The sequence below is a fragment of the Triturus cristatus genome, chromosome 3_2, assembly GCF_964204655.1.
Source record: "Triturus cristatus chromosome 3_2, aTriCri1.1, whole genome shotgun sequence".
Taxonomy (NCBI): Eukaryota; Metazoa; Chordata; class Amphibia; order Caudata; family Salamandridae; genus Triturus; species Triturus cristatus.
Window position 1 is genome coordinate 869,961,007 of NC_140584.1, and position 18,813 is coordinate 869,979,819.

Genomic DNA, 18,813 nt, shown 5'->3' on the forward strand with positions numbered 1-18,813 from the left:
TGAAGGGGGCGGTAGACGGAATCAGATGGATTTCCTTCGCCAAAGAGTTCCAGATTTTCGGTGCGATACCCGAACAGGCTCTGTTGTAAGATTTCTTTTTGTGGAAAATCTGTGGTTTCTTACTCAATAAAACCTGCGGATTCTACTAGAAGTCTGGGCATTGTTGCATAGCAGTTACAGCAGAGTGCTGTCTGCTCTTTTTTTCAGTACTCTGACCTATCAAGAGACTACAGTAAGGCAGCCTTCCCCATGGTGGAGCTTCAACCCGTTCCACCAACGGGAACAACGTGGATGGTGCGGATGCCAACAGAACAAGGTGTCAGACCAGTCGTCAGATACAAGCTGGTTGTTCAGTACCATTTTTAACAGCGCCCATTCTAAACTGACTTATATCATGTTGAACAAGGACAGAATGGCATAGAGCGTCATAGACGTGCTGGAAGAAACCTCCCTGCATGCTAGAGGCACTTGTCAGAGACCACTCGTTAGGGGTACATTATTAGTACCCACATATGGAGACCGACAACTCCACCTTGCTGCATGGACATGATGGGATTTCAGCCACACAGTTTGACCCGAGGCATATCCTGATGCGGCAGCAGATGCCCCTCTGTGGCAATGTTGGGCGCCTCTATACATCGTAAACTGTACATGACATGACTACCATCAAAACTCGAAATGACCAAATACTTTTTTCCACTTTCGTCAGTGGTCTACTATTGGCTCAATCTTTGTCATATGCAAAATCACCAAACGCCACAATCTGAGTTGTTAAAAAACATCATTGAACACCATTGACTTTTTAAAGTGGTTAAAGTATCTTCGTTCAGGGTTTCCTTATTTTTGGGTTGTCAGTCTAGTTAGTTTCTTTTTTTCTTTTGAACTGGATTTCCTATGCATAGGTTCATAGTTGTTATTGTGTTAATTCTGTCTATCCATCACCTGCAGTATTGGGGCCTTGCTACCAACCAGCTACTAGACAAACAAAATGAGTATTTGTGTTTGAGCCACTACTCACTCTTTGTGTCATACAGTTTTGGTGGGAGTTTATGGTTGTGTGTGCTTCTCTGTGCCTGCATTTGTGCATTTTTACTTTGTTATGGAAAACACTGATGCTCTGTGGTATGATGTTGTATTTCAACAATGATGCTAATGGTCAGAGGAGCTTTTATTTGTCTGTAACTTTGATCTACTCATTGGATTACATTCTGTATTTAACTCCCACAGTCCATTTCTCTCTATTCCTACATCTTATTCTGCCGGCTTCTTTCTCACTCATATCTAGAAAAGAGAAAAGAAGAGAGAAAGGAAAACTCCCTTTATATGGCTTGTCATTTCTTCTTGGAGAGCAGTTTGAAGCTCAGTTGCACTCAGCCAAATAGAACAAAGTGTCCTTCACGGACCCCTGTTTCAGACAGCCTTTCTTCAAGCCTTGCAGTTGGTTCACTCATCACGCTCAGTGACAGCTGTAGGGGTGATTGATGTATCTTAGCCTGCTGGCTGTTCTTACCACCTTACCTGGGTCACAAACTGCCGCTGAGCGGTGAGTCGCCCCTAATTCTTTTTTAACAATATTCCTTCCTTCTCAAGTTTGTTCAAGAGGACTTCAGGATCATAATAACTTGTTAGGTCTCACCATGTGCTGTCACTTGCTTGACTTTTTGTATACATACAGGGGACTTAGAGCTCGCCCATTGCTCACCATTCATTGGCTTCATTGTCAATCTAATTTGCTGACTCTTTTTTGGGCAGCGCATGCAAGCATTACTTTGGCTTCACTTTCGGTTTATGTGTCTCCCCTTTCCCTGGAGCATTGCCTAAGTACTGCTTCCTTTTTTGGGTACCCTTTAGCTGCTTCTTTTGTCTTAACTGAAATTTTTCTTCTATTAGCAACATTTCGTAAGACTGTATGGGTTGTCTCGCTCTGGATTTTCCTCCATGCAAACGCTTTTGCTGTTCATTTCCTATGTTCATTCCCTTTTAGTTTTTATCCCCTCCCCATCTATTCTTATGTTCAGCATAACAACACCAGCAGGACACAGGTTGTGTTTTTTCTGTTAAAAGCATAGCTTTTAACATGATTTCAAAATACATTATTGGCTTCACGCTATTGCTATTAAGTAATCACTCATTTAATTTGTAGCAAAGTGCTTTTTTGGTACATGTTTTATGATTTATAGGATGTCTTGGGCATGATTAAAAGGATTTATGCAAAAAACAGTGTGTGCTTTATATTTGTTTATGTTTGCACAATTACAGGTTGGATAGAAAGTTCTAGCATAAAAGTGAAAAATGTTTGAAAAACATTTATTTGTTTGGTGCTCCTATTTCGCTTTCTCTTGTAGCTTAATGTGTACATTCTAACAAAGATTACCATACCATTATATACAATGACAGGCCATAACATTCCATACCATTCCACACCATACCATACTATACCATACAATAATAGGCCATACCATACTATACAATGACACGCCATACCATACCATAAAATGAGAGTCCATACCATACTATACAATGACACACCATACTGTATCATGCCATACCGTACCGTACCATATCACACCCTACCATACAGGCCATTCCATCCCACCCCATTCCATCCCATCCCATCCCATTCCATTCTATATAATGAAAGGCCATACTGCGCCACACCATACTATACCATACCACAAAATGACAGGCCATACCTTACCACATCATACCATACCATACCTTACTATGCACTGACAGGGTATTCCACACAATACCATACTATTCCACACTATACAATGACAGACTATACCATAAAACAGTGTTCATATTATAATATTATTATATTACATATAATATACATATTACATTATTATATGTTATATTATAATATAGTATTCCTTTTGCACAAAAAGTTGAACAACATGGCTAGAAAAATTTGACAAAGATGGCAAAGTCAGTAGATCTTGCATTAGTGTGGCCTACTCTCTTTTATGTAGCACTGCATGCTGCACATCTGCTGTTTCTAAACGCTATAAGTAACAGATATTGTTATTACCCAATGTAATGGTACTCAATTTACCAACCTCAGAATGATGGAAGTCGGAGTTTGCCTTGCTAACATTTGAATCTGTGACCTTCAGATCATTGCAGATATTCATGGTTAGCTCAGCTCACTGAGGGCCAGATTTAGAGTTCGGCGAAGAGGTTACTCATGATAGATATCCCGTCCACCATATTGCAAATGTATTGTTTCCTACAGCACTTGTAATACAGCAGATGGGATATCCAACTCTAAACATGGCTCTGAATCACTTTGTCTAACTAAAGTGGAGCAAAAAGACCTGTTGCCCTAAAGGCATAGAGAGAACACCTGTTATCAGTGGCATAATGCAAAATGATTGATCCCCATGCAATCGTTGTTAATGATCCCTGCTATCCAAATAAACAAATTCACAACTGCTCAAGCGACAGCGTGCCGTTCACAACAACTTCTTAGTTTAATTACAGTGTAGAGCTCGTATTCTTCAAGTGTCTGAGACTCTCATTAGTAATGACAGTAGGGTTCTGACGAGGAATGTGTGAAATTATAACGCCGCAAACTGAGTTGTGCAAAACACTTAACCTCTGCACTTCAAAATTGTGAAATTTCTGTACTTCACCCAACCTTACGTACAGGTGAAGTTTTCATGCAACAAAACGTATTTATGGGACAATTCCTCACAGAAATGTTTTTACAGGAGAATTTCAAGCCAAAAATTGTTTGTCTGACACTAAAGGTAGGTTTTGCTTTTTTTTGTTGCAATTCTGTGCCACTAAGTGGTGGTCTGTGGCTGCTGCCTTTCATTGCCCTGTAGTAACACTGACCCTGTGCATGTTCTGCAAGAACAGCCAGTACATTGTAAGGCTAGCTTCAGGTGAGATCACATGGCCATTAAGAAGAGTGGGTGTTCTATTGTCACATGGAGTCCTACGCTTTATCCTCATTTAGCTTCTAATGTTCATCTTGATGGCAGAGCCTATATCATCAGATGCAGTGTATTGCACATCAAGTTAGGTCCTCGAGCCTTAGATGGTTTCCCCAGTACAACGTGAAAGTTGGGTATTGTAGTGTCAGATGTAATCTTGTATCATCATGAGTAATACTCGAATGTCGAAGATCTCCCATGCACAACATGATTGCTTGGCGATGGCATCACTAGGCACAAAATATGTTGGGTGTAGTAGCCTCAGAGTATTATCCACATTCTGAGGTTTGACTGCTGTTTCCTATTATAGAGCCTCAAATACATTATAAGGGTTGAGCTGTACTGACAGATCATTAATCAATCGATCAATAAGTTCTTCTAAAGCATGCTAATCACCACAAGGGGTATCAAGATGCTGCATGAGATGGAGCTACTTGAACAGCCAGATCTTGAGTCCACTCCTGAATTCGGCGAAGGAAGTAGAGGTCCGGAGGTGGAAAGAGAGGTAGGTCCTGGCTTTGACTGCGAGGTGGGAGAAGGATTGTCCTCAGGCTTGGGTACGATGGATGTGGGGGACGGTGGTGAGGGCCAGGGAGGCAGACTCAAGTTTCTGGTGGGCTGGTGGAAGGTCAGGCGTTTTTCTGGCATTCTGGTCCTGTGTTGTGGAGGGCTTTGTAGGAGTGTATGAGCAGCTTGAAGTGGCATCTCTTCTTGACAGGGAGCCAGTGCAGACTGTGGAGTTGGGGGATGATGTGGGATTATCTGGGCAGGTCCAGGATGAGTCTTGCTGCTGCGTTCTGGATTGTTTGGAGGTGCTTGAGGAGGAGGGTGGCGGTTCTGCCGTAGAGGGCATTCCCGTAGTCAAGTGTGGTGAGGGCTTGAGAGACTGTTCTTCTGGTGTCATTTGGGATCCATCTGGAGACTTTACGGAGCATTCTGAGGGTGTTGAGACAGGTGGGGGCAACCAAGTTGAACTGCAGCCTCATGGAGAGCCTGCTGTCGAGGATGATTCTGAGGTTGTGGGCGCGGGTACTGGTCTTAGTGTGGAGAACCACCAGGAGTCATCCCATAGTGAGGGGGGATGGGGGTCTTCCGAAGAGGAGAACTTTGGTTTTGTCACATGGAGTTTGGTGCTTTATCCTCATTTAGTTTCTAATGTACATCTTGATGGCAGAACCTATATCATCAGATGCAGTGTCTTGCACATCAAGTTAGATCCTTAAGCCTTAGTTGGTGTCCCCCGTACATCTTAAAGGTTGGGTATTGAGGTGTCAGATGTAATCTTGTATCATCATGAGCAAAGCTCGAATGTCGAAGATCTCCCATGCACATCATGGTTGCTTGGCGATTGCATCAAATGACTCAAAATATTTTGGGTGTAGTAACCTCAGAGTATTATCCACATTGTGAGGTTTGACTGTTGTTTCCTCTTATAGAGCCTCAAATACATGCTGACAGTGGATAACACATAATGCATGTGCAACAGTGTAGGTACAAATCTGGTGTTATGTACATTACATGGGTTGTGTATTGCAGACTCAGAGAGTCTCATCCTTGTTAGGAGACATAGAAGGTCTGGTTGGTGAATTAATCTCATGTTCATTATAAACATTAGGTGGTGCATTGCATTGCAGTTCAGGTATGCTCATGTTCTTTATGAGGGTTGGATGTGTTAGGGTGTTATAGCATTAGATGTTCTCATGTCCATTAGGAAGGTTGGGTATAGAAGGATTTTGTAAACCTCAGATAGTTTCAGGTTCTTTATGAAAATTGAGTGGCATTGGGTGTTGTAGCCTAAGTTAATCTCATGTTCATTTTTAGCTTTCGGTGGCGTTACTGTTGTTGCCTCAGATGTTCTCATGTTCATTATGAGGGTTAGATGTGTTGGGGTGTTGTAGCCTAAGACAGTTTCATGCTCATTATTAGGGTTGAGTGACATTGGGTATTGTAGCCCAATGTATTCATTATGATATTGGGTGGTATAGGATGTTGTAGTTCATGTATTCTCTTGTTCATTATGCTAGTTCGGTGTTTTAGTGTATTTTAGCTTCAGATAATTTCATGTTCATTATGAGGGTTGGATGTGCTTGGGTGATTTAGTCTCAGATGTTCTCATGTTCATTTTGATGGTTGGATGTGTTAGGGTGTTGTAGCCTTAAACAGTTTCATATTCATTTTGAGGGTTGAGTGCAGCCACGGTCTGTGCAGGTAATAGTGGTGGGGCATGGGGGGGGGATTCATTATGGGGGTCGGATGTGTTACGGTGTTTTATCCTCAAATGTTCTCATGTTCATTTTGATGGTTGGATGTGTTATGGTGTTTTGGCCTCAGATGTTCTCATGTTCATTTTGATGGTTGGATGTGTTAGGGTGTTGTAGCCTAACACAGTTTCATATTCATTATATGTGTTGAGTGGCATTGGTTGTTGTACCCTAAGTTAATCTCATGTTCATTATAAGCGTTGGGTGGTGTATGGTATTGTAGTTCAGGTATTCTCGTGTTCATTGCGAGAGTTGGGTGTGCTAGTGTATTGTAGCCTTTGAAAATTTCATGTTCATTAGGAGCATTGGATGGTGAAGTTATTGTAGCTGAGGTGCTCTCATCTTCATAATGAGAGTTGGGCGTGTCAGTGTATTGTAACCACAGATAATTTCATGTTCATTATGAGGGTTGCGTGCGTTGGGTGTAGTAGTCTAAGTTAGTCCAATGTTCATCATGAGGCGCGGGTGCATTAGGATACTGTCTCCTCTGGTAGTCCCATGTTCATTATGAGGGTTGGGTGCTTCAGGATGTTGTAGTCACAGCGTCATGAAGAGGACAGATGTGGTACAGCAGCTTCCACTCTAGACAGGTGACACGAGCTTCCAGCGGTTATTTAGTGACTAATGCTGAAAAGATGATGATCCTGGCTTGGAAAGATGTCCGTAGATGGGTCTCAACAGTCTGAATCCAAAGGTAGTACTGGCAACGCGTGAACCTACTTGACTTGCCTCAGTAGGTGAATACTTCAGGAGAGTAAGAAAAAAGTATTTTAGAAGAGTGGTGACCGAACATGTAACTGAAGAGAGCAGCAAAATAAAAAATTGCTGAACGCTAGAAAAGCATGAAAAAGAAAACCAGAACATGAACTGGACAGGGAGAATATTGATGGCAGGACTGTAAATGCAGGTGTTCATCAATACGGAGGTTCTGGCTGGTCCGGATAGACAGGTGAGAAAGGGGCCTTCTTGAAAGCTCCTTTATTTAGATCCCTCTAACTTGGGCATGCGCAGAAAGGAGAGGAACTAGTCACTCAGTTCCAGAATCTCCAAGTGTGCATTCTCTTTGCAGGAAACACTATTCTTCTGCACATTCTCTGAATGAAGACAGCGCCTTCCATGCCGCTGACATAGCGCACACGCTGTCTCTGCCAAATCCCTGTTGTCTATGTTTTCACCACTTGTCAAGCAACTCATAACCCAGTTGTAGGCAGGTAAGTGATACACTTTACTCCAATATTCTTGACACTTAGTTTCATGTAATGAGGTTTGCGTGCATTAGGATGCTGTAGCCTCATTGACCCGCATTCATTAGGAAGGATGGATGTTGCAGTGTTTTGAAACAGCTGATAGTCTCGGGGTCCACTAGTAGGGTTGGGTGTGGTAGGGTGCTGTAGTGTTGGATAGTCTAATGCCCATGGTTCAGAGCGGTGCCTATCCTCACACAAAGTCTCATGTACATCCTGATGGTGGGTGTTGGAACCTCAGATGGAGTCTGATGCGTGGTGGTGACGTGTGCGTCTGTAGGTTTGTTTGTGGATTCCTAAATAGCGTAATGGAAGTTTCTTACTAGTTTGTGAGGTGGAATTGCATCCTGGAGCCTTGATAAGAAAAATGAATTTTCACTTTGCAGTTGGTGTCAGCGAAGTATAAGTGAATCGCTGGGCATAGACGAAGGAATTCATGCGCTTCTTGTTTCCCTAACAGGCACAAGACTTTTATGTTGAAATGAAGTGGGAGTTCACCAGCTGGGGTAAGTGAGCAGGAAGTACGAAGCATGGGGTCACCATTTGCACAGACCTAGGTCAGAGGTAGCCTCCTGTACTTGTTCCTCTGAACCTCCAGCTAAAACCATGCCACATGTACACACTGCTGCACCAACAGCCCTCTCCAGCCCTCTCCACCTAACCCCAAACTTACCCTCTCCGCACTCCCTTGTACCTCAGTCTCAACTTACTCAACCTTGTAGCTCTACTATCCACCAGTCATGTATCACTTGTACCTCCCCCTTTGCCACCAGTTCTCATCAACCAATTCTGAAAGGACATCATATGTATTTACTGACAATCCACCAATCCTGCACCTCAATATTACGATACTAGACCTACGCCTAATCCTATAACAGCAGCATTCTGCATTTCAGCCTGAACCTACACCACCGACCCCGCCTGGAGCACCACCAGCCCCTCTGCACGTACAACAGCTGCATAGCCTGCTACACCAACAACGCTCTGCCCTGCACCCTGAATATACACCACATGTACCCTTGCTACATCACCACTGTCAAACCTCTGGTAGGAACTAGGACATGTTTAATCTGGGAGGGGAGGTGCTCACATTTGGATGAGAAATACCTGAAAAGAGACACAGATACTGACAATGATTAACGGGCACACTTAGTCTGGGATGGGAACACACACGCACACTAGAATAGGGAGACAGGGACATCCTGACCCTTGATCCTGGAGAGTTGGTCACTGGCACTGGGCTAAAAAGACACAGACACTGACAATGTGCCCAAACAGACAGGGACCCTGACACTGAACCAGGAGCACACTAACTCTGGCACAGGAACACACTAAATCTGGGACAGGAACACACAAACTCTGGGACAGGAACACACTAACTCTGGCACAGGAACACACTAAATCTGGGACAGGAACACACTAACTCTGGGACAGGAACACACTAAACCTGGGACAGGAACACACTAACTCTGGGACAGGAACACACTAACTCTGGGACAGGAACACACTAAATCTTGGACAGGAACACACTAACTCTGAGATGAGAACACAATAACTCTGGGATGGGAACACACTAACTCTGGTATGAGAACACAATAACTCTGGGACAGGAACACACTAACTCTGGGACAGGAACACACTAACTCTGGGATGAGAACACAATAACTCTGGGATGGGAACACACTAACTCTGGGACGGGAACACGCTAACTCTGGGACAGGAACACACTAACTCTGGGATGAGAACACAATAACTCTGGGATGGGAACACACTAACTCTGGGACAGGAACACACTAACTCTGGGATGGGAACACACTAACTCTGGGATGGGAACACACTAACTCTGGGACAGGAACACACTAACTCTGGGATGGGAACACACTAACTCTGGGATGAGAACACAATAACTCTGGGATGGGAACACACTAACTCTGGGACAGGAACACACTAACTCTGGGATGGGAACACACTAACTCTGGGATGAGAACACAATAACTCTGGGATGGGAACACACTAACTCTGGGACAGGAACACACTAACTCTGGGATGGGAACACACTAACTCTGGGATGAGAACACAATAACTCTGGGATGGGAACACACTAACTCTGGGATGGGAGCACACTAACTCTGGGATGAGAACACAATAACTCTGGGATGGGAACACACTAACTCTGGGACAGGAACACAATAACAATGGGATGGGAACACACTAACGCTGGGATGGGAACACACTAACTCTGGGACAGGAACACACTAACTCTGGGATGGGAACACACTAACGCTGGGATGAGAACACACTAACTCTGGGACAGGAACACACTAACTCTGGGATGGGAACACACTAACTCTGGGATGAGAACACAATAACTCTGGGATGGGAACACACTAACTCTGGGACAGGAACACACTAACTCTGGGATGGGAACACACTAACTCTGGGATGAGAACACACTAACTCTGGGATGGGAACACACTAACTCTGGGATGAGAACACAATAACTCTGGGATGGGAACACACTAACTCTGGGACAGGAACACACTAACTCTGGCATGGGAACACACTAACTCTGGCATGGGAACACACTAACTCTGGGATGGGAACACACTAACTCTGGGACAGGAACACACTAACTCTGGGATGGGAACACACTAACTCTGGGACAGGAACACACTAACTCTGGGATGGGAACACACGAACTCTGGGACAGGAACACACTAACTCTGGGATGGGAACACACTAACTCTGGGATGAGAACACACTAACTCTGGGATGGGAACACACTAACTCTGGGACAGGAACACACTAACTCTGGGATGGGAACACACTAACTCTGGGACAGGAACACACTAACTCTGGGATGGGAACACACTAACTCTGGGACAGGAACACACTAACTCTGGGATGGGAACACACTAACTCTGGGATGGGAACACACTAACTCTGGGACAGGAACACACTAACTCTGGCATGAGAACACAATAACTCTGGGATGGGAACACACTAACTCTGGGACAGGAACACACTAACTCTGGGATGGGAACACACTAACTCTGGGACAGGAACACACTAACTCTGGGATGGGAACACACTAACTCTGGGATGGGAACACACTAACTCTGGGACAGGAACACACTAACTCTGGGATGAGAACACACTAACTCTGGGACAGGAACACACTAACTCTGGGACAGGAACACACTAACTCTGGGACAGGAACACACTAACTCTGGGATGAGAACACACTAACTCTGGGATGAGAACACACTAACTCTGGGATGGGAACACACTAACTCTGGGATGAGAACACACTAACTCTGGGACAGGAACACACTAACTCTGGGACAGGAACACACTAACTCTGGGACAGGAACACACTAACTCTGGGATGAGAACACAATAACTCTGGGATGAGAACACACTAACTCTGGGATGGGAACACACTAACTCTGGGATGGGAACACACTAACGCTGGGATGAGAACACACTAACTCTGGGATGGGAACACACTAACTCTGGGACAGGAACACAATAACAATGGGATGGGAACACACTAACTCTGGCATGGGAACACACTAACTCTGGGATGAGAACACAATAACTCTGGGATGAGAACACACTAACTCTGGGATGGGAACACACTAACTCTGGGATGGGAACACACTAACGCTGGGATGAGAACACACTAACTCTGGGATGGGAACACACTAACTCTGGGACAGGAACACAATAACAATGGGATGGGAACACAATAACTCTGGGATGGGAACACACTAACTCTGGGATGGGAACACAATAACTCTGGGATGGGAACACACTAACTCTGGGATGAGAACACACTAACTCTGGGATGGGAACACACTAACTCTGGGACAGGAACACAATAACAATGGGATGGGAACACACTAACTCTGGGACAGGAACACACTAACTCTGGGATGGGAACACACTAACTCTGGGACAGGAACACACTAACTCTGGGACAGGAACACAATAACTCTGGGATGGGAACACAATAACTCTGGGATGGGAACACACTAACTCTGGGATGGGAACACAATAACTCTGGGATGGGAACACACTAACTCTGGGATGGGAACACACTAACTCTGGGATGAGAACACACTAACTCTGGGATGGGAACACACTAACTCTGGGACAGGAACACAATAACAATGGGATGGGAACACACTAACTCTGGGACAGGAACACACTAACTCTGGGATGGGAACACACTAACTCTGGGACAGGAACACACTAACTCTGGGACAGGAACACAATAACTCTGGGATGGGAACACAATAACTCTGGGATGAGAACACAATAACTCTGGGATGGGAACACACTAACTCTGGGATGGGAACACACTAACGCTGGGATGGGAACACACTAACTCTGGGATGGGAACACACTAACTCTGGGATGGGAACACACTAACTCTGGGATGGGAACACACTAACTCTGGGATGGGAACACACTAACTCTGGGATGGGAACACACTAACTCTGGGACAGGAACACAATAACAATGGGATGGGAACACACTAACTCTGGGACAGGAACACACTAACTCTGGGATGGGAACACACTAACTCTGGGACAGGAACACACTAACTCTGGGATGGGAACACACTAACTCTGGGATGGGAACACACTAACTCTGGGATGGGAACACACTAACTCTGGGACAGGAACACACTAACTCTGGGATGAGAACACAATAACTCTGGGATGGGAACACACTAACTCTGGGACAGGAACACACTAACTCTGGGATGGGAACACACTAACTCTGGGACAGGAACACACTAACTCTGGGATGGGAATACACTAACTCTGGGATGGGAACACACTAACTCTGGGACAGGAACACACTAACTCTGGGATGAGAACACACTAACTCTGGGACAGGAACACACTAACTCTGGGACAGGAACACACTAACTCTGGGACAGGAACACACTAACTCTGGGATGAGAACACACTAACTCTGGGATGAGAACACACTAACTCTGGGATGGGAACACACTAACTCTGGGATGAGAACACACTAACTCTGGGACAGGAACACACTAACTCTGGGACAGGAACACACTAACTCTGGGACAGGAACACACTAACTCTGGGATGAGAACACAATAACTCTGGGATGAGAACACACTAACTCTGGGATGGGAACACACTAACTCTGGGATGGGAACACACTAACGCTGGGATGAGAACACACTAACTCTGGGATGGGAACACACTAACTCTGGGACAGGAACACAATAACAATGGGATGGGAACACAATAACTCTGGGATGGGAACACACTAACTCTGGGATGGGAACACAATAACTCTGGGATGGGAACACACTAACTCTGGGATGAGAACACACTAACTCTGGGATGGGAACACACTAACTCTGGGACAGGAACACAATAACAATGGGATGGGAACACACTAACTCTGGGACAGGAACACACTAACTCTGGGATGGGAACACACTAACTCTGGGACAGGAACACACTAACTCTGGGACAGGAACACAATAACTCTGGGATGGGAACACAATAACTCTGGGATGGGAACACACTAACTCTGGGATGGGAACACAATAACTCTGGGATGGGAACACACTAACTCTGGGATGGGAACACACTAACTCTGGGATGAGAACACACTAACTCTGGGACGGGAACACACTAACTCTGGGACAGGAACACAATAACAATGGGATGGGAACACACTAACTCTGGGACAGGAACACACTAACTCTGGGATGGGAACACACTAACTCTGGGACAGGAACACACTAACTCTGGGACAGGAACACAATAACTCTGGGATGGGAACACAATAACTCTGGGATGAGAACACAATAACTCTGGGATGGGAACACACTAACTCTGGGATGGGAACACACTAACGCTGGGATGGGAACACACTAACTCTGGGATGGGAACACACTAACTCTGGGATGGGAACACACTAACGCTGGGATGGGAACACACTAACTCTGGGATGGGAACACACTAACTCTGGGATGGGAACACACTAACTCTGGGACAGGAACACACTAACTCTGGGATGGGAACACACTAACTCTGGGACAGGAACACACTAACTCTGGGACAGGAACACACTAACTCTGGGACGGGAACACAATAACTCTGGGATGGGAACACACTAACTCTGGGATGGGAACACAATAACTCTGGGATGGGAACACACTAACTCTGGGATGGGAACACAATAACGCTGGGACAGGAACACACTAACTCTGGGATGGGAACACACTAACGCTGGGATGGGAACACACTAACTCTGGGATGGGAACACACTAACTCTGGGATGGGAACACACTAACGCTGGGATGGGAACACACTAACTCTGGGATGGGAACACACTAACTCTGGGATGGGAACACACTAACTCTGGGACAGGAACACACTAACTCTGGGATGGGAACACACTAACTCTGGGACAGGAACACACTAACTCTGGGACAGGAACACAATAACTCTGGGATGGGAACACAATAACTCTGGGATGGGAACACACTAACTTTGGGATGGGAACACAATAACTCTGGGATGGGAACACACTAACTCTGGGATGGGAACACACTAACTCTGGGATGAGAACACACTAACTCTGGGATGGGAACACACTAACTCTGGGACAGGAACACAATAACAATGGGATGGGAACACACTAACTCTGGGACAGGAACACACTAACTCTGGGATGGGAACACACTAACTCTGGGACAGGAACACACTAACTCTGGGACAGGAACACAATAACTCTGGGATGGGAACACAATAACTCTGGGATGAGAACACAATAACTCTGGGATGGGAACACACTAACTCTGGGATGGGAACACACTAACGCTGGGATGGGAACACACTAACTCTGGGATGGGAACACACTAACTCTGGGATGGGAACACACTAACTCTGGGATGGGAACACAATAACTCTGGGATGAGAACACAATAACTCTGGGATGGGAACACACTAACTCTGGGATGGGAACACACTAACGCTGGGATGGGAACACACTAACTCTGGGATGGGAACACACTAACTCTGGGATGGGAACACACTAACTCTGGGATGGGAACACACTAACTCTGGGATGGGAACACAATAACGCTGGGACAGGAACACACTAACTCTGGGATGGGAACACACTAACGCTGGGATGGGAACACACTAACTCTGGGATGGGAACACAATAACGCTGGGACAGGAACACACTAACTCTGGGATGGGAACACACTAACGCTGGGATGGGAACACACTAACTCTGGGACAGGAACACACTAACTCTGGGACAGGAACACACTAACTCTGGGATGGGAACACAATAACGCTGGGACAGGAACACACTAACTCTGGGATGGGAACACACTAACGCTGGGATGGGAACACACTAACGCTGGGATGGGAACACACTAACTCTGGGATGGGAACACAATAACGCTGGGACAGGAACACACTAACTCTGGGATGGGAACACACTAACGCTGGGATGGGAACACACTGACACTAGAATAGGATATTACCCACACAGGGAGACTCTGACTCGGGCACAGGCAGAAGAGGCAGCAGGCGCTTGGGTAAGAAGACACAGACAGAGACACAGTGAGATTGGAACACACTGACTCTGGGTTCAATGTGCACCATTGGGCTAGTGACTCATAAATACTGGGCCTCGGACACACTGAGATAGAGATGCGCCGGCACAGACATTGGAGCAAGGACTCGGTGGCAAAGGATGATTCCTAAACTGGGACAAGGAGACACTCTGACAAGGAGACCTCATCCTAGGACAGTGTGGTGCCAGAGTGTCATAGTCAGAATATTACCTAATTATAAATGCATAATATAGTTTACAAAAATATCCCGCCCCTTCCCCAGATTTGACTAAGAACAACAAAACCTCAACAGCAGTGGGTAGAAGAATCCTGGCTGGACAGTCATATTTTGGTGTATGTGTGTAAATAAACCCCACAGTTTTCTGGCTCTACACCCACACTCATCTCCCGACCGACTGCTTCACACAGTTACACAAGAGTGTCAAGACAACTTTAAAGGGCCAAATTTCTATCTCTGAACCAGAACACGCCACCAGGTCAGTAGGGAAGACACAGACTGTCAACTTTGATATTGTTATGTGCTTCAAAGATTTGGACAGATCCCTCAGATCCTCTTACAGCACCATTTTCTGATCCTCAGTTTGAACTCATTCTCTCAGTGCCAAACCTTCTATTGCATCTCATTATGAAGGTACGCAACACGCTGTTTCACCAGACTGCCCATGTACCTGCGTATCAACTCACATCCCCTGCACCACGGTGAGCCCTCTTTCACATAGACAGTCACATGTCTCTGTGCAAATTACCGATTCACAACCCTTATAACCACCTTGAGTCCAGACAGTTTGTAACGTGTGGAATGTAACTTCACCCATTACTATTCGTATTATTGTTATTAAGAATTATTACAGCCTAAGGCTCTTAAATGTCTCTTAAATTTCCAACACCGCTCTCTCTTCAACCTGCCCTCACCTGGTAAAAGCATGCAGTCTAGTCTTAAACTTTTTCCCCTTATGTTTTATTTCCAACAGTACCCTTGGTTTCCAAGATCTGTCCGAGTGACACTTATAGAGTGTGGAAACATGGGCAGAACCTCCGAGTGGACACAACACTGCTAGGGTTTGACCACATGGCCTGGCAGCGAGGGAGCCGCAGCTTCATCTTCCGGGGACAAGGTGGGTAGACTTTGTCTGTGCTCCCTGCCTCACACTGTCCCTTTCTGCCACCGTCATCTGATCGTAGATTTTTCCATTCTCTCTCTCTCTCTCTCTCTCTCTCCCTCTCTCTCTCCCTCTCTCCTTTTCTCTGGTCTCTTTCTATATCGTACTATATCACTTGAATGATTAAAAATTGAGCAACTCAGTGTAAACCTGTAAACAAGCGATCACTCTACTTTCATGGACTCTTGTGGAACTTCTGGTGGAATTACTAAAAAGAAAATAGTTTTCCATCTGGAAATTGCCCTTTTCCCATGGATCCTGGAGGCAAATTGTGGCTGCTTCTTATTTTAATTATGAGGTAACCTTCTGTTCACCTATGGAATCCCCCATCATGTTCCAAGAGCGAATCATTAGGTTCTGGCTATAAAGAGGATGGAGCTCTGTCAGGGGCCATGCATCCATTAACTACAGCGGGCAGCCGTGTCCCAGCTAATTAGCATCTCTGTCCCAACATACATTTATCCCTTTCCCTCTTTCCCACCGAGTTCGTAATGGACCACTATCGACTGAGGTCTAAAATGACATACTTAAAGAGTACGTAAGCACCCTCCAGGCAGAGGAAGCCCCTTACCTGAAGGGAAGATCCTGTATTCGTAGATGCTTCTTGACAACTGAGTCGAGTGACTCTGCGTACATCAAATCCTCTACAACTGGAGACATCCCAGTGTTTTTGTATGATAGTCTGACAGTCGCCTTTGTCAGGATATTCAGCTACAGAGAGCGCTCCTTCAGAATGTGTCCTAGAGTTGAGAGTTGTATTCACCAGCAGTTTAGGAAGGAGGATTCCCTGAAGAACCTGGTAGTGTTCTGGAATCTAAACACATTCATCGGGTAGATTAAAAGGACGCTCCAATGGTAAATCAGGAGTGATTGAAAGATTGTGGTCCGGTGGTAGGTTATCACTTGGCGTAATATTTATAAACCCAGAGCACCTTTATTAGTATTACTTATGGCAGATGGAAGTGGAAGAAAACTATCATCTAGATTCGGAAGATTCTACTCCAGTAAACTCCTCAGGAGTTGGGCCTGGTTTGGGCAGTGCATACTCAATAAACCTGGACTAGGGGAGGTACCGCACTATTATTGGCACTGGGGTCAGCTTTAGAGGCCTCCATGGACATTTTTGCTCACCCCTCAACATGGAATTTGAGGCAGTTGGAGTAGGTGGTCGGACTGTTTTCGAGTTTTCTTGATGAAGTGCAATCTTTGAGAACAAAGGTTGGAACTGGAGGGAGCAGATTATGGGACCATACATGTAAGCACATCCCTTCTAGGTGCTTTTGACCTTTGTTACACCATTCTCTTTACTAGAATTCTCCCAAGCATAGCTTTCTAAAGGTTATTGCTGTATTCTAAATGGTTTGCTTTTTGACCAAAAAAGTGTAACCTAATATTCAAAGACCAAACCTTCTTGCATTGCCAGCCTCGGCAGTAGACCCTCATTGGTGCGCTGCTCATTCGTGTCCTAGCTCTCAGTTCTCTTCCCACCATCGCACTCCTAGGTGTAGCGACCTAAGATAAGATAAGAGCGCCACTCTGGTCACTCGTGCCTCTCACCAGAATGATTCCAGATAGGTCACGACGCAATTCTGCTCTCGTCCACGAAGGCAGATCCTGTGGTATACTCTGCCACCTCTCCTCCAATGTTCTGCAGCTCCTCATCAGGGCTCTCAAGCACTATAAAAATGCAATTACTGTACAATTCAAATACAATGAGGCTGTAATGTCACAGCTACCAGTGAACGGCCTTATGACCTAAAGCGCCTTGAAACTGAATATATCTTTAACTTCAGGAACACTATACATGTTATATCTTATCTGTATCCACAAAATGTCTGAGGTGGACACCTTTATTAACCACCGGTATTTTCTATATCTGGCTCTCTGGAACCATTTCTTTATTATTGACATGATTGCTGGGGTCCACCCTTAGGGGTGTCCTTCACATGCCCTGTGATCGAACAACGGGTGACTTCAAATGCGCACACCCTAGACGTGCCTTACTGTTGTAGCGATGGTGATTTCGAAGGTTTGTACCGCTCATGACTGCTTTTGGACTGCGGCTGTTCACTAGTGTGTGAATAAGCTACATGCTGTATTATCTTGCTGACTTCAAATGTATATCTCCACCTCGCATATCCACACCTTCTGCAAATATTCTGCAATTGTATTCATCAGTTTATCTAAACGAAACTACGCAAAACAAGCTCTATGCTAGCCTCCGGGGTCTAGCAGTGAGACATAAGACTAGTAAAGTTCTCTTCGCTGCTGATTCGCAGCATCCTTTAAGGGACGCCCTTTTTCTGTTTTTCAGCTTTTCTGTTTTCTCATTCTGTTTTGTCCCCTTTGTGACTTCCTCTTGTGCCTTCTCTAGTGATATGGGCAATGGCGGTATAATTCATGAGCTGTACAGCAGGCGTGCTCAAGCTCATTTATAGAGCTGCTTCCTTCCACTGTGCCTGCACCCAAGAGTTTGCCTATCCTGTGCTTTATTTGTATAGGCCATCTATAATGCACTGGCGGAGCATCATAACATGTGTTTACGTCTGGTTG

General features: G+C 45.3%; 1 protein-coding gene across 6 annotated transcripts in view; it reads left to right on the top strand.

Annotated features, from left to right (window-relative positions):
* ANKRD13B (ankyrin repeat domain 13B) overlaps positions 1-18,813 on the top strand; it is a 362,818-nt gene that overhangs the window by 279,212 nt on the left and 64,793 nt on the right. For all 6 annotated transcript variants that reach the window (XM_085649222.1, XM_085649223.1, XM_085649224.1 and 3 more), the window contains 2 exons: positions 7,910-7,955; positions 16,072-16,215. In XM_085649222.1, the coding sequence (XP_085505348.1) occupies positions 7,910-7,955; positions 16,072-16,215 (190 nt within the window). The remainder of the gene's footprint in view (positions 1-7,909; positions 7,956-16,071; positions 16,216-18,813) is intronic.